Below are 27,569 nucleotides of genomic sequence, written 5' to 3'. Positions count from 1 at the left end.
ATGAGTTCTGTTAATGCCTGGATTTATTTTCAGATTTCAAAACATTTCAGAAATCTACTTTATAGATAAAGCACACTAACCACTTGGCTAAATTTTAATTACAAACAGAAATACCAAAGCCGTTATTTAAAAAGAACTAAGAAATATTCAGTTGATTGCCAGAATTACCACATTATTCTATCTGCCAGCTGCCATACAGGATCGTATCTATATTTTTCACAACTCAGATTTTTCTTTTTAAATCGCTTATATCCTAAAGAATATAAAGTAGACAATTCAATATACACATTCACTTTAAACCCACAAGTAAGTCTCAGATTGTTAAGGCTACTTTAAAAAAATTTCAAGGCCAGAACAAAAGAAACATAAAAAACACATTTAAAAGATCTGTTAAATTAAATGCACAGCTAAAATCTCAATAGCAGTTATTCCACATCAGTCTGGTAGGAAAAATTAAAGTTTACATATAAAGCATAATGAAAAGTATTGTCAGATATAAAAGGAATCAAGTCAGGCAGTCAATGCCATTTAAGTAAAGGTGACTACACTGCTGCAGACCCAAACAGGTATCACTGCTGCATTAAACACTGTTCCTAACATGCCAATGAACAAGCTATAAACAAACTGCATTAGCAGAGCACTGAAGCTCTGCTTCTCTCTGTACTCAAGGATTGCTGGTATTTTTGCTTCTCTTGTCACTTCATGTAAGATTTGATACATCCATCCAGAAGAATGGAAAATGAGGGAATGCACATTTTAATAGAGCTGGAACATGGTGAGATTAGTGACCCTCCTGTGGGACAAGGGTCCCCACAGGACAGCACAGTACTACCCTAAGACACTTCCTGTTGCGGATGACCACCTGGATCAGAAGAGTATGTACAGCTTTTGCGCAGGTGTCTATAAAAATGGAACTCATCCCCTTCTGTCACCAAAATGTATGCAATTTGAAACAAAAAATCCAACCAAAAAAAAACCCCCAAGAAAACAAAAAGCAAACCCCTCACCCCAATTACTGGGATTTCTGAAGAAAAATCATAGTTAAAAGTAATTTCTCCAACCATCTACAGTTAAATTTCTCTAGCCTTCACAGATATTCAAGTATTTACCATAGTAATTACAAAGCAAACTATGTTCTTAGAAAATAAACTAAAAAACAAAATCCATCTAGCTGGCACAATCAAAATGTAATCTGGATACTTTACTCAATTCCCTTCCAAAGAAACATGATCTGGCTAAATAACATTGAAGCCATTTTTACTGATGATATTTTCAACTGGGTTAGGAGGATAGCACAGATTACACTCTTCCAGGCTCTACTCAAATTCTTTGAAGATACATAATTGTTCAGCTCTACTTATCAGCTCAAATTCTTGATGGCATTCGCAGTACATAAAGAATCCTGTTCATCATCTCTACTTATATCAAAACCTACTGTGATTTTTCTGAAATGAACAAGATTTTTAAGTGTTCTCATCTCACAGCAAGCAATAAATATTCATTCAACAATCTGTCAGATACCCAACTTCAAAAGATAACTGGCTTTGAGGCAAATACATGATAATTACAGCTTTTGAATTCCTCAGCAACTAAAGCTGCAGACCTATACTTCTAAATAGATTTTACTGATTTTTTTTTTCCTTGTTCTTAAAGAGAAGAAATAGGGTGAAAAAAAGACAGAACAGAAAGATTAACAAGTGTAAGGGAATATTTTAGTGAATTGTCAATACAAAGCTACAATAAAATTTACCTTAAAAATTACCTTAAAAGAGCTGGCCTTGCAGTCCAGCAGGTCTGTATGACATTATTTAATGTATTCAAAAGTAATCTGGCTAAGTTGGCAAGTATGATGTAAAAACAAAAGCACCTTTCTTTTTTCTTTGGGGGAGAAGCTCTTTTTATTTTGGTGGAGAAGTTCATTTAGTTCAGTCTACCATCTGAGTGTTTCTCAGATATTCATCACAAACAGATTTATCCTTTTTAAAGCAGGATCAAATTTAGATTTTCAATAGTAATTAAAAGCTGTTCAAAACAGAGTATTTACCTTATTCCATATCTAGGTAACAGAAAAGTAGAAAAAAATTAGAATTATTATTTTTACCTTTTCTAGCTTTTTAGCCTCAATATGCCGCAGCACCTGTTCCCTCCAGTCATGAGGGACTTTAGTTTTTCCTGCAGGGTCTAATAACGAGTGCTCGGAGTTAACCCTTGGGTTTGATCTCTTGGAGGGGCTAGTCTGCGAGTAATTGAAGTCACTGACTGACATAGTTCTTTCTGGTATTTCGCTCACCGTCGGCCGCGCGCTCTGCGGCCGGGTCACGTTGGGACCATCAATGCTGTATGTCCGAGCAGAGAGAGGCCTCTGCTGTCCCGACATTACCACTGCAGCTCTTCCCATTGAATGCAAATCTCTGTATGTTAAGTAGTCCCCTTCAAGAACTTGGGCTCGTCTTGAAGGTCCACTATCCCCAATATTTATGGAAGCTGTAGAAGATACACTGCTCTGCCTTTGAAGACTGTGCCTGGTTGCTCCTGGGAGCAGTCTTTCACCTGGTGGAACAGCCCACAGATCGGTGTGTCTCCCAGCTATCCGCTGGTGAGTGTTGTACACAGCGGTGGCCCGGACATTGTTATGATTGGAAAAATTCATGTTGCCAGAATGCTTTACGTAACTGGGAGTTTCTGTACTGTCAGACCTAAGTAGACGTGAAGGAGGTAAAGTGCCCTGTTCTACTTGGGTGTTTTGTTTCTGGGGCCACAAGGCATCTTTTGCTGCTGCACTGCTGCTGTACTGAATATTATATTGGGGAGCACAGAGCATCTGTGCACCGCCCGTCACTGATCCCCTCATTACATTAACACCTTCAGGATTGTGATTTGAGTCAAACTTGAACATCGTTTTTGTAGAAGATACCAAATCAGACGATGACGATGACCCAGGAAAAACCTGTAAATGCTGATCATAAAGAAGAGTAGCAGATTTACTTCGGACTATGTTTTTTCCATCTGCAGTATCAGATCCTGATTTTGCCACTGAGTTTGGTTGTTGAGATCCATTCTCATTTACAGTATCATAGATTTTCAGCCCACCACTGTCCATACTTGTGATGCTGTGAGATTTCATCACAGGACCACTTCTCTGTGGGGACAAATCTTCAGTGCTTCTAGAAACAGACAGCTCAGCAGAATCCCCATCAACTGTAGTGCTTTTTGCTAGTTCTTCTTTACTGGGAGGCTGTACTGTTTCCTCAGCAAGTCCGTTCACTTTATTTACACAATATTTATTTCCATTTTCCAAGTGCTCACTTTCTTCTTTTGCTTTGTTATTCAAAAAGCCAATTACTGAACCCATTATCTGTGTTTCTAACTTTTCTACAGGAACTGGCACTGCCTCCTCACTAACAAGTTTATTGATATTCATGTTTATTTGGTCTAATTTGTGAGACTCCTCCATAGGAGTGCTTAGATCAACACCTTTTCCTATTAGGCCTAATCTTTCTTCAATGCTCAGTTCATATTCAGACAAATTTGTAACCTTCTCTTGCACATTTAGTTTTTCTTCCACTGTAATACTCAATTCTCCTCCATTTTGAAAGAGATTATTCAAATTTTCATCTTCTTGCCTGGAAGAAAAAAAGATGGCTCTTAAAGAAATTCTCCTAAGAATAAATGTATTTCTTTAAGTATCATTTTAGGAAAAAAATTACCATTAATATGCAACCATGCTGGGCATACAAAACAGGACAAAGAAACAGATTTGTGATTTGCTATCTTATATTGAAGAAAAGTTATATAAAGAGCTCATTTGGGCAATGTTTTTACATCACATGGTTTCAGAAGTTTGTTTAAACTCAACAAGAATAATTAAAAATAGTTCAAAAGTTTCAAGTACAAAGTGATAATAACTTATTTTTTTATTAATTTATTTTAGTTTCCATTTTTGACAATTTTCCTGTTTGTATTAGCAGTTTTTTTGAAAACTGGTACTTTTTAACTAGAACTCCTAGAAGAGTAACAATCTGTAATTCCATTCTTTGTAAGTTTTTAAGAACTTTTAATAGTCATGTCAGCAATCAAACTGATTTTCAAAATTAAGCAAATAAAAACACAGAGCTTTTAAAATGGCATACTGATGTATTTTGTATGGATAAAAACTTTAAAAGATAAAATTATTACACCCTATTATTAAGGGTGTAATATGTATTGTATACCCATGTACTGTATACTAAAGCTAGTCTTGGAAAGTTGTTTTTTTTTGAGAACTTTATTAACCTTAAAAGAACATTATTAACCCTATTATAAAACACTGATATTTTGAACATTTAATGAATGATAAATGAATGAATTAAAGGAAAGAACACCATATAATATATTAAGTAACATTTTTCTAATGTACTTTCTTAGTGATCCACAGTATCTTACAAACCTGATTTTGGATAGAACAGTAGCATGTGTTTCTTTGTCAGGAGAACAGAGAGAAATATCTTGGCTACTGTCAGTATTTAAGGAAACAGAATCTGACATTCGAGAAGGAGAGGAGCAGTTGCTGTTATTCTGATTACTGTTGTGTGTAGCTTCATCTGATAAGGAATCAGTATCTTTTGAATCATCTGAAATAAAAATGTGCTAATTTAGTTAGATACACAGATCTTATTAACAGCCATTTCATATGTGTATGTATAGTATTTAGAAACTCTCTCTTGTTCTTCAGTAATTCTTACTACCAGAAACTAAAATGTAAGCTAACATCTTTGCAAAGTTAATTTAAACTTACAAAATACTGTTGGAAATAGTTCGTATTTTTTAAAATATTTGGCCTAATGTAAACAGCCCTTATCTGCTAATTAAATCTAAATTCTTGCTTTATTCCCATTTCCCTTGTCATACACGAGTGCTATATTACTGAATACTTCCTTAAAATATCTACCAAATCATACTTCTGTTACTACATGGATTTCAGAATTGTCCATTACATGAGTCTAAGAAAACAAAGCACACTGCTTCACATGCAGTATTTTGAAACCATTCTTGATTTTGAATACTCTATCATTATTAAAGCTATGTACTAGACCAACTATTTACAATTTACTCTGGAACCATCTAGATCACTAGATAAGCTCTGTATAGCTTTTTAGGTAAAGTAAAAAATCAGCAATGAAAAATGTTCTTATGCAGATTTTGTATTCAATGCATTCCCATGCTTTGCAGATCCCTTAGGACAACATTTTCAGAGTCATTTAGCCCTGTGCACATTGATTCTTGCATAATGTATGCATACTTACATACTACATCCGTATAAAAATAATTTCTCTGGGGGAATTCAAGGCAGCCGTGATTCTGACATGAGTGCAGAAACAAATACATTTAAATTTTTGCTTCAAGCCAGTTACAGATGCCAAACACATATATTTTGTGGAACTAATGTCTGTCTTCAGAGACAAGAAAGAAATTTTGACCTGGTACTTTAGTCAGACAAAAAAATCCAAGGACAGCATTGGTAAACATTCACCTTTTCATCTGTATGTGATCCTCAGCAGACCCTTCCTGCTTCCACCATGTGGTTTTCCTCACCAAATCTCACCTTTTTATATCTAATGTCCAGAAAAGCCTTTTGTCCTGGAAGTACTGGACTTGGATGTCATATGAAACAAAATATTATTTGCTATCCTCTTTCTTTATCATGTTTTCTCTGAACCTAGGCCATTTCTTACTCTTAAGGAAATGATTACCCAGACCAAATTTATATTTCAGAGAATATAAAATTTAGTTAATAAAAAAACAGATTCAGAATTTTCATGCTAAAGGAGCAAAGAAAAATAAGAGAGTGAAGTAACTCTGGAGAAAGAGTTTTCACAAGAAAGCATTATTCTTAAACCTTAGGAAGAGAGCACAGCTTCTGTAGAGAAATTTAAATAAGTGATACGGCTGCCTATAGCAGCAGTTAGAGCAGCTGCCTCTTGCAGTAAGAATTCACAACATCTGGGTGAAGGTGGAGTTACAGAGTATTTCTAATATAAATACTACTTTCTGCAATCCTTTTCTTAAGGACATCAAGAGTGTGTTCAAGCTCCAAAACCCCCAAAACATACACCCCTTCTCTTCCTGTCTGATTTAAACTGATAAGAATCAAGAAAATTAAGATATCAACACAGATTTCCCTAGCATGTACTCAAATACATGCAATTTTCCCCCTTTAATTGCTTAACTAGCAAAATCTTTTAAAACATACAAATTAAGCCTACTCTTAATTTAATTTGAAAAACTAACCACATTTATTTGAGTCAAGAAATTATCAAAATCACAAAACATGTCCAATGCTTTTTATGGTATCTTACCTTTTTTGCTGTTGCTTAGGGCTACCACTTTCGGTTGGTTTATGGAGGTTTCTATCAGTGGTGGTCGCATTTCTGCCATTTTCATCTCTTCATCAGAGGAGAGTTCTTCTGACTCCTGCTAAAGGAAAAACAGCTTTACGCTGTCTATTTTGAAGAGCAGTTCAAAGGTGAGTAAATGCTATTCAAACTATCACCCACTAAACAATAAAGGGGTGTCGTGGTTTGACATGGAAGTGAATTTTTTTCAGGAAGTTGGGTCAAACCAATCAGTGGTCAAGTTTGGATATTGGCACCTGAAGTGACCACTGAAGATAGGGATACGCCTCTGAGAACACAGGGGGTTAAAAGCAAGAACTCCCAAGAGCTCGCTCTCTTTGGTTCCGGTCAGGGTGCTGTGCAGATCTCCCCTGCCCAGCCATGGGGCTGGGTGGGGGAGGGGGAGCCATGAGGCCTGGTCGAGGTGAGCCGAGGGGTAGAAGGACTGGAACCGAGCCAGCTCCTGTGGACGGAAGGGTGGAGAGAAGCGGAGATGTCTTTGTCGTCCCCCCCCCGCACAGAGGGATGAGACAGAGAGTCCAGACGGCACCTGTAACTTTGCCAGCGTGGAGACAAAGGAGGGAGGGGGGGAAGGCGCCCAGCCTTGACCTTGGGAATCCGCTGCTGGGCAGAGATATCAGCCATCCAGGGAGTCTGAACTTTTAACCCTTTCCTGAGAAATGAAGGCTTTGTAAAATATTACTCCTCCTAGATTTAAAGTAGAAGAGAGACAGTCTGGGATCTGAGATGATGGAAGAAGAAATTCTTGAGTTGGAAGGAGATGATGGAGTGGCTTGTGGCTGGACTTTTCTTGTTAGCCATAGACTGAACCAAATTCTCCTGACAGAAGCTGCACTTAGGGGGGTGCGTTGGTGTGCCAAGAGACCTGTTTCAGTGATTACCAGCAGAGGAGTAGAGAGAACAGAGGAGAGTTGGAGAAAGTGTAGAAATGCCCTCTATCTTCAAAGAAGAAGAAGAGGAGAAGAAGACCTCTGTTCTTGGACCCTCAGCCCCAGGGGAAAATGGGGGGGACTGTAGTCCCAAGATGAGAAACTGAACTGTTGTCTCTTTTGGTCCATGGCAAAGCATCCTTAAAGGAGCCCTATGAGCAGTCTGTCCATGCACGGTGGTGAGAGCACTGTGACATGGAAAGGAGAGTGTCACCATGGCAGATTTTCTCCGGGAAGTTGCCATGTGTGACATGGAAACACAAGGGTGGCAATTGTGTTTCCTGGGGAGTCTGTGGCACAGGAGAGACTCCTGTCTCCCTTGAAAGAATGAGTATTGATTATCTGAAGCGTGGCAACTTGATCAGGATCCTGAGTGGTGTCTCACTGTTGAGTTTGTTTGGAAATTAGGTGGAAAGAGGAGGAGTGTTTTGGAAAGTCTTCATCCAGGATTTAGTGTTTGTAGTTTTTATAGTAGTAGTAGTTTAATAAAGTTCTTTTCTTAGTTACTAAGCTTGAGCGTGCTCTGCTCTGTTCCTGATCACATCTCACAGCAATTATTTAGAAAAGTGCATTTTCATAGGGGCGCTGGCATCGCGCCAGTGTCAAACCATGACAAGGGGTAAAAAGATAAATGAGCCACATAACATACGCAAAGCAAAACAACTTTGTAGTGCATCTGTAGTGCAAGTCAACTGAATTATCTTTAAGAAGCAGCACTTTCAGACTTGCATTGTCACTGCTCAACTCTGTGGGATGACACCCAGACAGATAACTTTAACTGCAAAAAACTTCTTGGAGCGAGCAGATGAAGCCTTCATTCTAGCACTGGAGAGAGCATCCAGTTGAGTCCAAGTCACAAAGTGATCACTGAAGCAGCAAATACTGCAGACTGACCAGCTGGGTATTGGTTTTGAAGAAGAGAGTTCAAATTTAAACAGCTATAAAGTAGCCATGACCAAGTCAATCCTAGGAATGGAGATATATGCTGTGAGAAAAAACTGGAGGATCTTGGCTTGCCTAATCTATCTAAGAGAAACAGAGTAAGGGTAGCTTGCCAGGGGTAAATTCCAAAAGGAAAAGAAGTTACTTAACTTCAAGACCAATGGCAGAGAAAAAAACAATACTGAACACATTTAAGCTAGTACTCACTAGTTCTGAACCAAAAAATGGAACTCAGTGCACTTATGAGAGAGATTAATAGACAAAGCTGCGGCAAGAGGAGCCATGCAACTGATTCAGTTCCTACTGTAGTACCCTACTGCTAGCCCTATATTAATTTATCTTCAAAACTTAATTGTTTTCGGTAATATTTTGAAGAAACAAATCCCCAACACACCTTTCCTTAAAGCAGAAATTTCTTCCCTAGTAAACATGCTTCCCGCTACAAAATCCATGTTACAAATTGCGAAAAAAGCCTGCCAATATTAACTTTTTCTTACTGTTTTGGAACACTTAATGCATTGGACCCGTTGGAGCATCATCTTGCCATTATACCAATTACCTGGCCAGTTCTTAGGTCTGCAGGAAGGACAAACCTGACTGAGACTTAACAAACAGGCTACATCAGTCCTAATTAAAAATAAAAAATAAAAATCCATCGGCTTTTCTCTACAATCCAAACAACCAACCTGTTCACTACATCTACCACATGCCCTTCCTCTTGGATGTGACATACAAGTGTAATCAATGCTGAAATGAAAAGCTTACATACAGGCAAAGTTTAGCTATCTGGATTCTGCAACAGTGTTACCAGCAGGAAATAAGAAAATACATTCAAACAAGGACATCACTGTACCTGACTCATGTACTTACTACAGCTCCAAAGAATTACTGTCACTATCATTAGACAACTATCATGATCTTTTGAAATGACATTTTAAAATTAAAGGAAAAATGTCAATACTAGTATTTTCAAAAAGAATGTAGAAGCAGGAACATACTAGTGGGGAAGTAGCCAGTGACAGCCACTACTGCCTGTCACTTAAGTCTTTTCACTGTATGATACAGGTACATTCCACAGCTTACACAACACAGGCAAAAAAAAAATCACTGGTGAAATTATGAAAAAAGTATTTTACAGGTTGTGACTGGGAACTGATTGAATGACAACTTCCAAAATTTGTCATAAATCTCAAACTTTCTAAATAAATAAATTCATGGTGTTTGACAGAGAGATGCAAAGTTCAGAAGTTTAAAATCCTTCACTGTAAAGGAATAGTAAGTATATTCCAAGTAATATTCCTGACAGCTTACTAGTAAATACAGAGAAGTAAATATTTTTAAAACGACTTTCCACTTTTCATTTAAAATGCATGTGTATAATCACTTGGACACAGAAACATTTTATTGCTGCCACTGACATTTTCTCATTTCAGCAATAATTAAAAGTGATTATTCAGTGAAGTACTGACAGTCAAACAACTGGAGAATTCTACAGAAGTATGAGCCTTTTCACAGTGTACATCAACCTTTAACCTTTAAATTATTTTTCTTTAAATGCATGCATCTTTTATTATGAACTTTTTATTAGCTGTTTCAACTTCTACTTATTACAATTTGAAGCGAGAAAAGTACTGTATTGAAAACTATCTGAATTTACAACATTTATGGAGGGCAATTTTCTTCTATTGTCAACGGAAATTTTCATCTCCAGAAGAACAAATTCAGTACAACACCAGCACAATTTCTAACTGCTATAATGCTCATAGCAATGCCATACCTCAAGCATATCCTCATGGTTGACAATTGTTTTCGTGTTCTGCAAGGCTTTAACAAGTGCAGTCATCTGTGAATTTGCCGTGCTGTGCTCAGCTTCTGGTTCACTAGGTTTCTGCACAGAGCTTCCTGCTGAATATTGCTTTCTCTCATCGCCTTTGTTCTTTATTGAACCAATTTCTGAGGTCTACAGAATTAAGAGTATTAGCAGAGAAAGCATCCTGAATCCTGTTTAGCAACATACAGACCCAGCATTTTATATTTTGGGAAAACATGGAATGGAAAAATCTGACCTCTAAAATTGTAAAGAACAGAATGCACCAGGTATGAAATGCTATGAAAACATCATAGATAACTAAGGTACAGTCTGTGTCAATCAGTCTGACTCTTATCCTTACTGGTGTCAATATGTACCATTATATTTCAATATGTACCAGTCAGATGAAAAAAATCAAACAGGCCAATACCTGCAATGATTCTATGTGAGCACCAAAAAGTAGTCCTATTTTCTATCATGCTGCATTAAGCTCTTAGAGACTTGGACACTTTTGCTAGTCTGCTATTACTGCTTGTCACCACACAAAGCTTTCAGTCATGAGCAGTAAAAACCTTTGAGATTATCCAAATTTCATTGTGAAGTCTGCAGATGAAATAGGATCTGAGGATGACCAAGATGCCATCCTCCAGAAACCAAAGAAGGCAGCTCCTTAACACATCCACAGTTTGTATGTGCCTGAGAATTAGGTCACTTTTGTTTTTAGTGCAGGAGGAAGACTGCTACTGCAAACCAGATGTTTGTGACAGACCTCCTTAGGTGGGGAATAAGTAAACTGGTTCTGTAATCTAACAATTTTTCTTTCTAAAGCATCAAAGGGAAGGGAGAAGAGAATTAAAAGGAATCAATGACACTTTAGTCTTTGTAATTTCTCGCAAAACCAGAAGATAATATTATCTCTAACCTTTACCCCCACATCTTTTACAGAAACTGTCTGGACTTCACGTTTTGACTCCTTGGCATTATCTTCAGTTGATTCTTCATCCTTTAGTCTATGTACAATTGTCTGGACTGTTTTGACCATATTCTTCAGTTCATCAGGATATGGAGTAGGGTATCTCTTCAAATTGCCCTCCTGTGTAACAAAAGGCAATAAGGTTCTACACTTATTTAAGTGCCAGAACTAAAACATAAGCTTTAAAACAAATAATTAGTTAGGCCACACCACTGAATACTCTAGAATCTCCACCCTGATACTCAAGTCTGCCGGCACTGAGGCACACATAAGCTTATATAACCAGGCAAGATTATCAGTCGCTTTCACTCTCTTTCCCCCAATGTGTCCAATGATTCCAAGCAAGGATTAAGCCAACTATTAATTTACTTAAAATAAAATCAGGATTTATCATGGTATCCCCACTTGTTCTCCACAGCACTATTACTCAGGTAGCATCCTAGTTAAACCCTTCACTGCCAAGTATCAGCTTGAGTTCTTCCCCTGTGACCTGCTGAAAATGATCTGGCTAAATAATGCTGAAACTAAAAGCAAACACAACAAAAAAATCCAAATCATAGTGGTTCATCCTACTAGATACACTAAACTGATGACTTGATTTATTCAGCAGAGTGAAACCCATAACCAAAGTAAGGAAAAGGATGAGATGGTGGAAGTAAGAGGGAGGGAAGCACCATATATGCAAAAATAAATTTAATATTAACCCGAGGTGGTGCCTCTCTCTCATCTTTGTCTTCATCACATTCAAATGCCACCTGAGCACGCTGTTTCCTCTGTTCCTCCCACAGAGATGGATTGAAACTTTCATTATCAGATATGAACATAACTGGAAAAAAAAAAAAAAAAAAACAAAGAAGCTTGTATAAGAAGAGGCTATATTATGTAAAACAAAATACACTCTTTTTCTTTCTCTTGGGTGGGATTAGCGTGCTTTTGTATTCATTCTTTTTAAAAGATGAAAGACTTAACAGCATAATTAATTGAAGATTGGATGCAATACCACTGCTTTATGAATTGGGCTGTATTTTATATTAGAAAAATCCCTATCTTTAATAAGAAAATCATATGCTTAGCTGTACACTAGTCTTGACATTCACATTTGAAAATTTTCAGCAGAAATCTGCCAAGTGGTTTTATTCTATATATATGAAATAATTTATTTGTGTATGTATATAAATAAACATTAATTGTATAGATTTATATAGCCTATTATCAGTGCTTAACATTATTAAGCATAGGTAAGAACATTCATCTGATTTAATTGAATGAAAATTTAAAATTGAAAACTAAGAATGACTTAGTGAGAAAAACCTATCTTACTATTCCTAAAGCAATGTAAGCATCTAAAACTGAAGGTTAAGTTAATCTGCATGATTTTGCAGCACTTAGGCAGTTGCCAGGGACTTTGGATACATGTGTTTCATGCTTAATTTTACAAGACATTAAAAAAATCTTAGAGGTACCTGATGACTCTTATTTTAGCATGGTGTTACATCAGCCAGGTTCTAATTTTAGCATGACAAATAGTCTAATAAATTTGCCACTACCACCCAGAAAATTTATATCCTTCACTAGCAATACCAATACTATTCGTATTAACCACCTCTACACATGACATAGAAAAAATACTTAATTTTAGGGCTTAGTAAGTGCAATGGAATATTTGTTACTCTGCATTTATTGGGCAAACTTAAAATTTTAACACATCTGAAAATATTATAATAAACTTCACTATCACTGCGTTCCTGACCAAAAGCCAGGAAACTAACCATATATAAAACCAGTTCAAACTACATGTGAGCAATATGCTTTTTCTGGACTGATTTCTTTTTAATTTTAAAATAAACCAGAGAATACTATGTACTTTTCAAAAAATACGTACTTGGTAAAGAAGGAAACATTTTGCTAAAATAGTCAGTTTGAAGCTAATACTTGCTTCAGAGAATTTCACCCCAAACCATTAGACTCTTTTGGAAGGAATGAGGGTGTCAGGCTGAGAGAGGCAATCACCACGTGTTCCTGTTAGTCCACTTCTCACTTTACTGAAATAGTTTAATCTAGAATTTCATTTAGAACATCTAAATCTCATTAAGTTACTGTTCTCAGTCATCAGACACAACTCATCATCTCTTGCGAGTATACTCCAAACTTTAAGCATTAAAGTATTTAAGCATTATTTAACGAAAATCGTATTAGCAGGAAGCCTTCCCATTATTATTTTCAACAGAGACCACTGTGACAGGTAATTTCAGAAATTCCTTACCCTCTTCAGTCCTTGGCTGCTGAGGGAACATGTAATTAGTAAGTACTGTTTTCTGTGTGTCAGGGTCAGCTTCTTTTTGAAGAGGGATAAGTGGTTTAGACTAGAAAGAAAATGAAAGAAGGCTATGTTATAAGAATATATATATATATATATATATATACACACATATATAAGTAAATATTACCTACATATCACAGAGCATGCCTGTCCCATGACTTTGAAGTCTACTCTCCCTTGAATTAAACCATTTCTCCTCTGAATAATTTTCACAAAATGAAGACATTAATATGTCTGTATTTGACTGATGACAGGCTTTTTGATTGAGGACAAACTCAGCAACAGCTTATGTGAAAAGAAAACACTAGGCAGTCAAAAAGTAATCCAGTTTCTTTTTGGTACTTACTACTATCCCAAAACACACTGATCAGAAATGCATAGATATATTTAGCTATATAAAACTGCAGACAATCATATAAAGAGAAAAATTCAGCACCCTTGTTTTTTTTTATTTTGAGACCAGACTGAATATCCTCCACCCCTTACAGGGAAAGGCAGAAGATTCTTGAAATTACTGTTTTAGTGAAAGTGAGTATCTGAGGCTAGTGGATCTCTGACAACCCTACAGACTTTAATGCTCTTCAGAAAATCAGCATAATACCAAGGACTTTAATAAAAGGGAAAAATACAAACACATGAGTTATTGCTTAAGAGCTTCAAAGTTGAACAGTCACACAGTTCAAAGGTGTGGCAGGAAACCAAACTCAAAACCAGGCATGCTGAATTTCCCCGCTGGTATAGCTGTGAAAGCAACAGCAGGCTACATGTTCAAGTTCAAGCTTATCAAGCACTAACTCACCTGAGTAAATTAGCTGGAACAGACAAAACCAACAACAACAAAAACAAAACTACAAAAAAACCCAAAGAAAAAACCAAACTAAACAAACAAACAAAAACACCAAAAACACCCCAAACAAACAAAACAAAAACAAACCCAAAAAATCCCCAAATAGCCCCCAAAAAACTCAGAGAAAACATGAAAAATGCAAAAAAACTTCCCAATATATGTTAAATTGCATTTCCTCACACCACAGAATTTCTCCAGGATTATGAGCCTCCAGAGACAGGTAATCTCAGTATTGGTTACTTAAGGAGAATTGACATAGTAATGTCAAGAAGTACTGATTTACACAGTACTAGGTCTCTTTATGTAACAGATGGCTCTGTTCTTGTCAATCCCATTAGGAATGAAGTCAACAATCATTTATTTTCAATATTAAAAAATCCTTACCTGATTGTCTGATAGCCACATAGCAGTGAGTTGTTGCAGTTTTGTAAAAGTAAATGGTAAATTCTTTAGTCTGTAAATTACAAGAATATATGTAAGTACATTTAGCCATACTGTTAAGACTTCAAACAATCCTGCATTAGTCTGTAAAATATTTTAAAAGGACATTTTCATAATGTCCTTAATAGTGAAAGCTGAAAGACTACAGAATGTAATTTAAATTCAAATTAAAAAAAAAAAAACAACCAAACAAGAAAAACTTGTCTGCCCAGTATAGCAAGTAGCTTAAAATAAAGAAGTGACATTGTGACCTGAATCTAACTCAGCTGGGTGACTTAAATACAAAGATAATTAATGTGAATTAATATCTGAATCCTCACCATTTTATCTGTCAATATACATGCCAATTAAGGAAAAATGTGTTATATCTGAAAATAATTTTTTTTTTCTAAAAGATACATGTATGGGGACTGGGCTGTCATGGATAATGGGTGCTCTGGCATTAAGGGATAAATCAAGCTACAGACAGAGTACAGAGAAGCTGGATTGACAGAATAGGAGGGAGAGCTCTGCTATTTCTCTCTCCCAGTATACTTCAATTATATAAACTAACAATTCCCCAAAGCTAAACAATTTGTCTGTTTTTAATGACCATCTCTAATAACAGATAACTTCTTTCCCTTGCGCAGAACACCAAGGTCTTTTACACTATCCTATGATACTGTTGGGTGCTCCATATGCAATTCAAGAAGCTGTTAATCTTTAAATAAGAATCTAAAGTTTTTTGAAGATAACCACGTAATTCCATAGAAAAACAGATGCTAACAATCACCAGTGTAGTGAAGCTGCACTTCAATGCATTTGCAAGGTCATTAAAATAAAGATAGCTTAATATAATGGAGCTGCAAGATCCAGAATATAACAATAATACATTAAATACATCTCAGTCACCTTCTGAGCTACATGTGAGATAAGGAAAGACAGCCATAATGTATTCATAACAATCCCTCTACATTATTGCTGCATTTCATACAACTTCTACTTGATTAAAAGCATTCACAAACCTATTGTCACTCAGATTGATGACTTTTAATTTCTGCATATCACCCATTTCTTCAGGGAGAAATTCAAGCTTATTAGAATGCAGAAACAGCACTGTTACATGCTTCCAGTTTCCAATCTTAAAAAAAAAAACCACAAAGAATTAATTCATCTTCACAACATAAACATGAAAGTTTTAAAAACAGTTAGTATTAAGGCTATTTTACCTTGAAAGTCTATTCTTACATACTAAACCTTTTAGATTCAATATATAGCAACAAATTTATGCTTGTTGCTTAAAAAAATCAGATTTCATTATTTACAAACTTGTATACTTGAATACATCCTCCTTTAAAAAACACACAAAGAAAATCCTCTCAAAAGTTAGTAACTTGTTATTCACAAATTGTACAGACTATATAAACACATTAAAATATTCATTTTACAGACTTGCAATTAAATACATACCTCTGATGGCAGCTGAGTTAAAAAGTTATGATCTGCAGCAAAGGTTCTTATATTTGAGAGCTGCCCAACAGAGGAAGGCAATGTTTCAATTTCATTGAAACTACAGTCCAGTTCTTCCACTGATATTAACCTGCAAAAAAAAAAAAAATTCCTCTATACAGAATAATTAATCCAACATTAATTGAATACCTGCAGTTTAAATGAAGTTAATATCACTATTAATTATTAATCACAAATATAGTTAAAAAAAAAACCCTAAGGAATTAAAATCCAAGAAGAATCCTTTACTGATGGCCTAAAATGTATTTTAGGGTGGGTGTTTTTTCCTGTTAGTTGATTGCAGGTTTTTTGGTTTTGTTTTAAGCTTGCTTAATTTTTTAAAATCTCCTTTACACTGTCCTCACAATGAAAACAGTGAGGCCAGCAACACTGAATGCTTATTTACTACATGACAACATGCCAGTGTAAGGCATTAAAAACATTCAGAATGGGACAGATCATAGTCAAATTAGAGCTGAGTGCAGTTTCTGAACAAGCAAAGAATTTCAAGAGTTACAGACCGTGAACCTAAGTATCTGACAGTGAAGCAGTACTTTGTAAACTCTGACAACAAAAGATAAGCTATATTAATTAAAATATATGAAAATAAATTGGAAGCCATTGTACATTTGTACAGCACTTAATTGTGAGCCAATTATTTCTGCTATTATATGCAAGCTTTAAATTAAATTACTGAACCCCAAAATATAGATTAAAAACTTGCTGATGTACAGATGAAAATTCTCCATATATATAAAAAAAAGATAAATACATGTTCATATTTACTTTTTACAAGATTTTTTAGATTAACAATCATTTGCAATATCTACCATATCCATGTTACTGTCAAAAAAAACCAGTTTCAGAAAGCTAATTGACTCTTTAAGTATCTTGTTTTCTGTCACACTCAAGTTTTGTTTTATAGATTGGTGGTTGCATTAAGTGAGGAACATATGTCCTTTGGTATTAAATAACAGGAACATTCATGCTGCAAAGCAGAACTAAGATATGAAAACTCTTGCTTTAAATTGTATTAAGGCATTAACATGTAGAAGAAATTAAATCAAGTAGTTATAAAAAAACTCCGAAAGAGGAGCTACTGTTACAGAAGAGTAATTCAATTCAGAAAGGCAATTAAATTTCTTATTTTGGTGAAATACCTACCCTCCTATGGAGTCTGGCAAATAAATTAACTGGTTTTCATCAATTTTAAGTGTTGTCACCTTTTTCAGAGAACCTATAACAATAGGAACAAGTAAATCAAAATGGACATTTGAGTTCATTAAGCTGAGTTTTAATTTTAAATTAAGAGGGGAAAAAGATTCAACATTATGGGCAAGCCACCACATCTTCTATATTCCCTGGTGTGCCTATAGGGCTGTATTCCTAAGAAATAAGGAGATGAGCTTACAGAACTTGTTTGCCAGTTTACAATGTGTCAACCATTTGGGTAGGCAGGTGGGGGAAGGGAGAAAAATAAATTGTTTTTTTGGTTTTTTTTCTGATAGAGACAGCAGTTTTTCATCCATTTACAAACTAGTGTATAAAGTAAAGAATGCTCCAGACCAATATTAAGTTATTATTCAGTCATGCATTACAGCTTTATCAAGAACTGGCACAGAAACAGATCTAGAATGTAATTTTTGTATTTTCAAGTTCTCTGTGTCTGAACTACAGGCTTCTAACAACATGAATTAACTTAAAATACAAACCAATAGACTCTGGCAGTTGCTGAAGTGAATTACTGGATAACAGTAGGTCTTGCAGGCTTTCACAACCTGAAATACCTTCTTCCACTACTTCAATGTTGTTTTTAGAAACATCCAAGTATGTCAGTTGTTTCAAAGTGCCTATGAACTAAAAGCAAGAGAAAATAATGCATTCTAGAAAGTGCAAGTTCAAAACAAAAAATCCAGCAGATTTGAGCTCTCAAGTGTAATGCCAGAGGAAAAGACTTAAGAGTAGTAAAATACGATTTTATGCAAAATATACAAACTTTCAAATGAAGTATTTTGTGCAGATAAGCACAGCTGATGTTTTTACACACAGAGACACCCCACAGTAGCTCATCACATCCCTAAAGTAAGCCTTCTGCACATTCAACTGTTTGATTAGTTACCATGAATCAAGTAATTGAAGCTTTAGAACAGACTTCAGAAAGAAACATATAATGCGAGGACATCATTATGCTCCAGTAGACTTTTAATGCTCATTTTTGCCTTTTGCGTAAAACTGCATCCTCAAAAACAACAATGAATCCCTAATTGTACTAAACTGAAAGAAACAAGCCAAAATACAAGCTTGTATTGCCATTCCACATGAACCAAACATAAGCTTTAAAATTTATGCACACTATTCTATTGAAATCTTCATTCTCAGAAGCAGTTTTATTTTATTGCAAAACACTGTTCAGCATGTATTTTACAATCAAACTACTCAACTCTCTAAGAGTTAGCTGATGGAAAAGCAGTAGAAACGACTACTGATCAGGCAGAAAGGCCACATTTCACATGACTGCTAGTGATTTTAAGGTTGGAAACAAGCCAGCTGCTTCCCAAATTTCAAATACTCATTTATTAGTTTGCTAAACTAAAGCACAGATTCTCAAGTACTATAATAATAGGTCACACCCTGGACCACATGTAATTTTGAAAGATGTCAGGAACCCATACAAAGTCAACAGACTTATCTCAGGAACTCACTATGCTCCCTGTTTACAAAGCACTGGAACAGGCACTGCTTTTTTACAACTGTGACCAGTGAAAAACCACACAACATATTTATCCTATATATTCCTGCTTGCTATCTAACATAGAATAATCCCTTTGTGGAAGGGCTATTCAAACCTAAACTTGATTAAAGATTTTTATTAGTTTTCCTGAATTGCAACGTAATTTTTAGATGAGAAATAGATAACTTTCAAAGAAAAAAAAACCACCAAAAAGCTGTGAACGCAGCTCTCATGATCAGTGATAATTTCTAAGTGGACTAGTTAAGCACTCAAGTGCCATTTATTCTTTTGGCTTTAAGTAACACTGAAATTATGTAATAACTTCAACATACATGACTGCTGACAAGGCAAGTACCCGTGTAATTTAAAATACTGTATGTTTAACACAGCAAAAGAACTTACCCCAGGAATAAGTGTTAGTCTATTACCATCCATCCAAAATTCCTTTAATCCACTCAGTTGCTCAAGTACTTCAGGCTGTAATGGGAAGCCATTTTTAAAAAAATCGTATGAAAAATCACCAGTGAATGGCAAAACCAACTCCAATGATTTGTCTATTGCAACTTCAGTAATGTGTTACTGTAGCTGTTATACCCACTTTTTTCACTGGGTCATTAGAGAAAAACCAGATAACTCACTTTTGAAATGAAAATATATACCAGATATACAAAAGCATTGAAGAACTTGACCATAGCACCGAATAATTTTTAGAGAAACACTTTCTGCTGGTTTGGCGTCTTTTACAGAAAGTATTATTTTTCAACAGTCACACACTCTAGGTACATGTTACATGTACACTTTTGATGGAGGACGTCTAAAAACCTTTAAATTTCATCAACTCAGAGGACCTGTTTTTCAAAAACCCCAGTGATTTTTTGGTTTGGGGGAAAATCAAAACAAATTTCATTTTTTCTATCAACAAAGGGTGCATCTCCATGAAACAAGCAAACCACTCCATCCATAAAATGAAGTGTGGGATTGTGTTTCCCATACAACTTATTGTTAAAAGTGTCTTGTTTATGAGGGAAAGACCCCTTCTTCGTAAACATTAATGTTGCATATGCTTTCCATATTTAAACTTCCCTCCAGAGAAAGCAATACAAAAGAGGTACTATTGCACCTTAATAAGTACAGCCAAGTTCAGATAAATGCTAAGTAAATTTTGTTATACAGTAAGTAGACAGGATTTCTACTGAAGTTGCAGTCCTGACTCCCAATAACTCACTTTCCAAGAAGAAGATGTAATTTAAACATTAGTTTAAGGCTCCCACACAAATATATACCTTGTGATGAGAATATGGCAGTCATGGTAAGGGCTAGGTGTTTAACCGTAATTATGAAAAATTCCTTGAATAGGCTCCACTGTTTTCCAAACCATATCACTAGAAACGTGTTCAGCTCTGCATGTTCTACTACTGGCACACAAGGGCTTGACTCTATTGTATTGCAGGTCAGCAAGTTTCATTATACTTCTATTTCAATTCCTTTAACTAGGAAAGTACTTGTAAAAGCAGAAAGATGTTATATGACCTTTAAATACAAGATATATTTGCCTGTGAGATCACAAGCAGGAAACAAGTCAATGCATGCTGAAGGAAAAATCAGAGCACCTCAACTGTAAATACTGCTTTGAACAACATTCAAATTTAATATAGTTTCCCTTGAATCTAAATCTTGCACAATAATAAAAGCAGATTAGGCAAAAAATTGTAACTTTCAATACATGATAATCAAGTGGTTAGAATTTATTCTAAGCCTAACAATTAGTTTTCTAATTCAAACACATATTACTCTAAATTATTTAGCAGTACAGTAACCACACTATATAACAGTGTTATTTTAAAATGGAGTAAAAACATACTCTTTCATAAGATCACACACATGATTTTTGTAACAGGCTCCATAAAGTAGTGTAAGGTATAAATAATGCTTGGAAGCAGAACTCTTAAGATGATGTTTATGTTTTTGTATTTGTTAATAACAGATAAAGGATAAGAAGATTTATAAGACATAGAGAGCTCTTTTACTAAGGCAAAACTCACCACTTCTGTGAATTCATTACTTCCCAAGTCCAGTCTCTCCAGCTGAGTCAGTCTGGACATGGTTCTGCAACAGGAAAGGGATTAATAAAGAATTAGGTCTAAGAAAATACTAGCTACATCAAATCTTCCAGATTTACAAAAATCTAATAATCAGTATTACGTAGTGATGCTATTCTGTAACTGGAACAATACCTATAGAGAAATTTTTCATACACTGGTCAACCAGGCAGATATTACTGATCCTGCAGACTGCTGAGTGGCACACAAAGCATACACTGCAACACACTTGAGGCTGCAAAGATAAGCTTGCAAAAACTAAAAACCAGTAAAGAAATCTTCATGATAATGAGTAATACAGTGGTGCATCTCTTCTTTCGAGTGGTTTGGCTTTTCACCTCCAATCACAGTAGGTCCCTTTAGCAGTCAAAGGCTGGTTAACTACATGTTTTCTTCTCAAAGGAAGACTAGTGATCAGTTAAAACAGAGAAGAGCACTGTTGAAACACAGTACGCAACACCACCTTTGTACCTCTCCAGGCTGCTACGTTACTTCCATGTGATGTGGTTTGGAACCCTAATTATTTCTCTAGCTGTACATTAAATGAGATTACTAAATTGGATTTTGTGACACATCAATACTCTTTAACGTAACTTATGGCAAATACTAAATCAATGTCTGAAATAAAAGTAAAATCAATTACTTCAAGCTGTGTTTTGGAAACATTTTTCCTCTATTTAAGTGCACTTTGGGGACAACATAGAGATTATCTACCACTGCACATGTGGTCACAATGGGTACTTCATAGTCAACAGCTGTTCTACCTGAAAGTATTTTTTAAGAGTGTGAATCCCTCATATAAAAACATTTTTATGTATTTATTAAGAGATTTTCACAGAATGATTAGTAGTATCTAAAACATTCATGTATAATCTGCAACTATGTACATACTATAAATTTCTGGAAAAAATAAATGTAAGAGCTTCTAAAAGGTAGAGTCTCATATATTGTCAGAATATCACACTAATTTCTTCAAGAAACAATTGCATGAGCAAAAGATGCTCTATGCAGCTAGTCAAGGCTTCAGTTTTTCTTCAAATACAGTAAGATCTACAGTTGCTCTGAACATACAGTTCAAAAATAATACGCTGGTAAATGTCATATTTACTGAAGTAATTTAATGGGATAATTAATATTATTCATGGAATAATCTCCAAAAAGGAGACTCAACAGTTCTTTAGAAATTTGATTTTCATGACATTGGAGTAATTAAGCTAGGGACAAACAAGGAATTTAGCATAAGCAGGTAAAGACAAGACCAAGAGAAAAGCAGCCTTTTTTGCACTGTACAAATAGTATACACAGGCTTTGAAGAAAAGCATCTAGCTAACATTCCTGTTAGAGAAGGAAAGAAAAAACCCCAATAAAACATGAAAACACTACTTTCAGAAGATTCTAAGAAACAAATTCCTTCATTTCTTGAAGTTAATGAACAGGATGATTATCAGTAAGCTAATATTCTTTCTCAATTTCTAACTAAACTTATCTGAGTCCCTCTGAAATCCTGCTGAAGATTGATCTCTCAAAGCTTTATGAGACCATGCCAGTATCAATTTTAGTGCTGTATGTTCCTAACAAATTTGCACCAAAGAGTCTCCCAGAAGCACTGCTGAAGAACTCCTTTAGAAGAATCCAACATAGCATTCTGTAGCTTTTGCAACTTCCCAGACCACACTATGCAAACCAATGTTATGTAACAATGACAAGGATAACAAGTTAACTTTATTGATTTGGGGCCCTTTTTTCCCTTGCCCAAATGATTGTGATGTAGCAAACACATCCACTCGATGACAAAACATACACAAACGTGTTTGCAAAATGAGGTCTCCAAAATATTCCCTCCTTTCTCTGCTGTTTACATACTAGCACTAATCTTCTAGGACTAGTATCTTCTTGCTTTTCTGCATTGTTTATAGAAAAATACCACCAGACAAAATGCAAACAAAGCTTCCAATAATGTTAACGGTAGCAGGAAAATTCAGTACCAAATATGTTGAAACAAACATTAACTAGATCATGGAGTTACACCTATTTTCATCTTTGACATGGTGCTGTGTAATTCCTCCCATAGACTGAAATTATCCTTCATAATTCATAATATTGAACATGGCATCAATTCAACTCAATACTAAGAGATCAGATAGCCTAAATTATGTCTCAATTTCTGTTGCTGTATACAGACAGCTTCACTAAGGTTAACAGTACAGCTTATATCAGTGGCATACAATTCAAGGGGAGCGTGCGTGATGGCAAGATTGGGCCCTGCATCACTGTAATTATACTCTCAAATAACGTGCTTCTTTCTAAAACGTTTACTCTTTTTAATGACAATTAGGCCATAGAGGCTTAAAAAATGAAAAGAAAAAAGTACCACCGTATTTTTACTGGACCATCTTCCCAATTTACCCATCAGAAAAATGCCTCTAAAATAGTCTCTGTGTTTTTGCTTTCCTTTCAGTGGAAATAGTTTCATCCAGCTGTTTTGCATTAGAATGGTGCCACTTGCAGTCTCTAGCTGTGGATAAGCTCCAAACAAAATGATACATATTTAGCATAAAGTCTGGCATGTAAGGTTGATGTAGTGTGTTGGCATTGATTACCCATTTTGATTAACACTCTTTCAAGTATTTCATACTTTAGTGTCATAAAATATGTGCATGTTTTACTCAAAAAGAGGGCTAGTTTAATGCTGCAGAATTTATCCAAATACATTTCTTATTTCAAATAGGAAAGAATTTACTGTAAGAATATTAGAAATATGAGAGTCACAGGAAAACAAGAAATATATTGATATTTTATAGCAAAAATATTAGGACTACTTATTAACTGCTTAGCATCTTATTAACTGCCTTGAATTTTCTACACTTTTTAAAGCTGTTGCATCTTCTGAAAGAGTACCAGAACAGAATAAAGCTGGCAGCTCAGCATGTACCATAGATTATTATCGAAGAGAGGAACTCTTCACGACAGTTACTTTTTAGTTTTCAATCGAGAACAGAATTCTGAAAACACTGAAGTCAACAAAAAAGTGTCCCAGCACCTTCAACAGAGGGTACCTTTGACTTGAACACATTAAAGCATGTATTACTGTCTCATCACTACAAGAGCAAACTACATTTTAGAAATATTTCATGCAATTCATGCTGTTAATGTGTTAACAATTAAAAAAAAAAGAAATAATTAATTATATGGCAATTAAGGTCAGAGTGATCTTATAAACAAAATCTCTATTAGCTGCAGGTTTTAATTATAGCTACTCTTCCTCAGTTGGGAGCAACTTAATTTAGAGAGTTAAATTACACTCTAAATTACATGTCCTGTAATTTTTTTCTGCTAAAGACGAATGATAGCAGAGAGAGCTGAATAGAATTGAGAGTATTTATACCACAGAATGCTTCACACTTTGAAGATGTAACTTCACACTTTCTGATGGTGTACATATCATCCTGGATATGAGTTCTGACTTGTTTATACCACAGACTCCACAGTACAGTACCTAAGGACTTAAAAAGGGAATCCCAATAGAACATAACCCTTGATCATGTCTTACGCATATAATTAGCTACAGTCACTAAAAAAACTGGCTGTTGTATTTAAAGAGCTGGTAATTTCCACTTCAGCCTACAACATTGACGTGCCTCCTAGCATGAACTGGACAGCACGAATATTTGATTGTTAGAGCCTCCTGTTCTCCATCAGAACTTCTTACATCCACCAAAAACGGCAACTCTACCAATTTCTGTTGCCAGAGAAAGATCACTTTTACAGTACCCCACAACATACTCATGACTCTGGGTGGTTATTCACATCCCATCTTTGGGATCTGTTTCTTTATTCATTGACCTCTTGTACCTTTGTTAACCTGCTTGGAGCTCCAGAGTCTCAGTTGGAAAATACTGAGTACTGCTCTTGTTCTCAGAAACAGCAGGAATTGCATCATCATCAGCCTAGGCCTGTTTGATGAAGTGGGAATTGCAAGGCAGGGACTAGAAAAATGTTAGCTTTTAGGAGAGAGGTACAATGGATTAATATTTAAACAAATGCTGTAGGAATTTCTAGAATCATACAATACTTACTTTGGCAATATTTTTAACTGGTTTTCTCTAAGTTCCAATATCTGGAGTTTAGTTAATCTGTAACAGAAAGGCATAACAAATTACTACAATATTCTGTATTTAATGACAAAAACAATCTCTGACCTTAGTTATTATTATAGAATTAAGAGAAAAAAAATCTGAAAGTTTGTAATTTTTTCCTGTGACATTAAATTTTGTGCAAAATTTGCATGTTATTTTAAATTAATTGGTTGGAGTTTAATTTTGGTAAAGCAACAAACAATGTATTACTTTGTCTGCTTTTCTGCACCTGTTTGAAGATATTTTGTTCCTTCATTCCAAAAATTTTGAAACACTTCATTGGATTAATTACGGGTACATGTTATAGTCCTATAGTACACAGGAAGTAACAAAATTAGGATCACTTTGCACAACTAAAGATGTTCAATTTCTACTACTGGCAATCAAACAGTTTAATACAAAAAGTCTTATCTGAGGAATACCTGTAGCCTTCCACCTTATAGCTTTAAATTAATCCTGGATTTCCTTCCATATTCTCTTTCTAGTCAGCTTCTGAATCAATTTTGACATTTCTGTTAGAAGGTGGTTTGACCTTTTTTCCAGTAAATTCTTGGTTGCAAAACAAATAACCTCTAAATCCCAACTCAACTGCTTAGAGCCAAGGTAAGTTCCAAGCATTCTTGACATACATGCAATGTACCATTCCCATTGACATTTTTTGTATTGGGACAGAAGTGACAAAGCTCTATTTGTTAAAAAAAATTAAGAAACTAATTTAGTTTAAATACAGATAGGATTGTAATGACAAGAGTTCTACATGTGACCCACTGACAGCCCTCACACAACACAGACTAGGGTATTAAGGTCCCTGAATCAGAAAGGAGCCTGGTGAGTAGACCAGTCTTTCCTGAAGGTGCTTAACTTAGTGCATTTTAAGGACAGAGACAAAACCCTTAATTTTAGTTAAGTGGTAAGAACTATACTTTCTGTAGAAATAGAAAGAAGAAAACAGTATTTATTTTTCCTCTAGATATTCACTCATTTTTGGATGAGTTTGAAAGCAGCCACCTGCCATGCGCACAAATAACCTAAGAACGTAAGTGTCACCTTGAAAGAGAAGAGAGGTCAGTGCAGCCCAGCATTGCAAGCAGCACTCCCTATCTGGTAGCAACTGCTGGAGGGGAACCTCCTCCCTCCAACTTCTTTAAAAAAATGCAAAACCCCAACATCCTAACAGTGGTGAAAGAATACCCTAATAAAAACTCCATTCATGGTAATAGCACTCCTGTTCACCCGGAACATAAGTGGGAAAGACCTCTTAGGCATCCTACCCTACCAGCACCCTAAGATACCAATCTAGTGGAAAACAGAACTCTTACAAGAACCCTCAGACATGAATGAACATTTTGAGCTTTGATTTCTAAACCAAGCACTGCATTAGGCTTCAGCTCGTGTTCTGATTTGATGACAGAGATGACAGCTACACAGTTTGTAGGGTTTTTTTTTTTCACAACTCATGTATGCAGTCAAATTTACATTGAATGCAATGGTAACAAATCTCCCTTCATATGCTAAACTATAAATATGCACATCCATACTTCTCTGACTTTAGCCAGAACTGTGTGACGCTTGTAATAAGCTAATTCTGTGAACTTAAAGATTGCCTTTGGTGACAGAAATGTTTACAGCTTTGTCACCTTGTTCCTGTTCTAATCTTTTCTCAGCTAGCCCTAAGAGACTGAAGATATAAATATTGAATTTCTTATGCATAGAACTTCACAGAAGCTACTAGGAAAACATTCTCAACCTTTCCTGGCTGGGAGATACAGGCTGTGTCTAAACATGTAATTTTCTTCCAGTAATTGATGAGAAATACTGGACAGAAGCAGTTGTCACCTCTTCCATTATGACTTGAAGAGCTAATTCAAGATTAAAATAATAATGCACATCAAATACTAGGTCTAGCTATTTTTACCAATTGCCAGTGCTAAGCATCCAGCATCCATCCAAGCTGAGCATCTGAACTGCAATAAGGTACCTGAAGAAGTGGCATTTAATTTGGAAAAAAAATCAAGAACTAATTCACCTATACTAAAGGAAAAACAGAATTCACAGTGGAAGAATGTGCATTATCTGGGCCATTCTGTGGCAAAGACCTGTCCTTCTTGTACAGAAATATTTAATTTCTGGACTTGAAAAACCCATCACCACAGAACTATCTGCACATCACCAATGCACAAAGCTGTAACAGGTATTATTCAACTGGAAGTATACGTTCCGTAATAGCTTAAAAAATAATCTTTTTCAGTATTGTTCTTTAATGATAACCATCTTAGCCTGCATTTTAAATGCAACACAACTTTTCAATAAAACAAAATCTCCACATGAACAATTTTCCAGGAGAAGATCAATATCATTCTTAAATCTGACTTCATAAACTGTACCACCTGTAAAAAATGGAAAAGAAACATACAGCAGGTACACTTGAAACTTGCTGTGCAACAAGCAGTCATTCTTTGGA

At 35.5% G+C, this 27,569-nt stretch overlaps 1 protein-coding gene across 8 annotated transcripts in view; it reads right to left on the bottom strand.

The window, feature by feature from the left end:
• Positions 1-27,569, bottom strand: part of ERBIN (erbb2 interacting protein) — a 118,007-nt gene that overhangs the window by 16,101 nt on the left and 74,337 nt on the right. For 6 of the 8 annotated variants that reach the window (XM_068176962.1, XM_068176969.1, XM_068176967.1 and 3 more), the window contains 15 exons: positions 25,049-25,105; positions 20,916-20,979; positions 19,276-19,350; positions 17,855-17,999; positions 17,307-17,379; positions 16,104-16,233; positions 15,659-15,774; positions 14,598-14,667; positions 13,310-13,409; positions 11,751-11,872; positions 10,996-11,166; positions 10,041-10,223; positions 6,336-6,453; positions 4,427-4,610; positions 2,102-3,623 (listed from right to left, as the gene is read on the bottom strand). In XM_068176962.1, coding sequence (XP_068033063.1) covers positions 2,102-3,623; positions 4,427-4,610; positions 6,336-6,453; positions 10,041-10,223; positions 10,996-11,166; positions 11,751-11,872; positions 13,310-13,409; positions 14,598-14,667; positions 15,659-15,774; positions 16,104-16,233; positions 17,307-17,379; positions 17,855-17,999; positions 19,276-19,350; positions 20,916-20,979; positions 25,049-25,105 — 3,130 coding nt within the window. The remainder of the gene's footprint in view (positions 1-2,101; positions 3,624-4,426; positions 4,611-6,335; positions 6,454-10,040; positions 10,224-10,995; positions 11,167-11,750; positions 11,873-13,309; positions 13,410-14,597; positions 14,668-15,658; positions 15,775-16,103; positions 16,234-17,306; positions 17,380-17,854; positions 18,000-19,275; positions 19,351-20,915; positions 20,980-25,048; positions 25,106-27,569) is intronic. The other 2 variants (XM_068176968.1, XM_068176966.1) reach the window with 1 other exon arrangement.

Source organism: Anomalospiza imberbis, chromosome Z, assembly GCF_031753505.1.
Source record: "Anomalospiza imberbis isolate Cuckoo-Finch-1a 21T00152 chromosome Z, ASM3175350v1, whole genome shotgun sequence".
Lineage (NCBI taxonomy): Eukaryota > Metazoa > Chordata > Aves > Passeriformes > Viduidae > Anomalospiza > Anomalospiza imberbis.
This window is presented reverse-complemented; position numbering and strand designations above follow the sequence as displayed.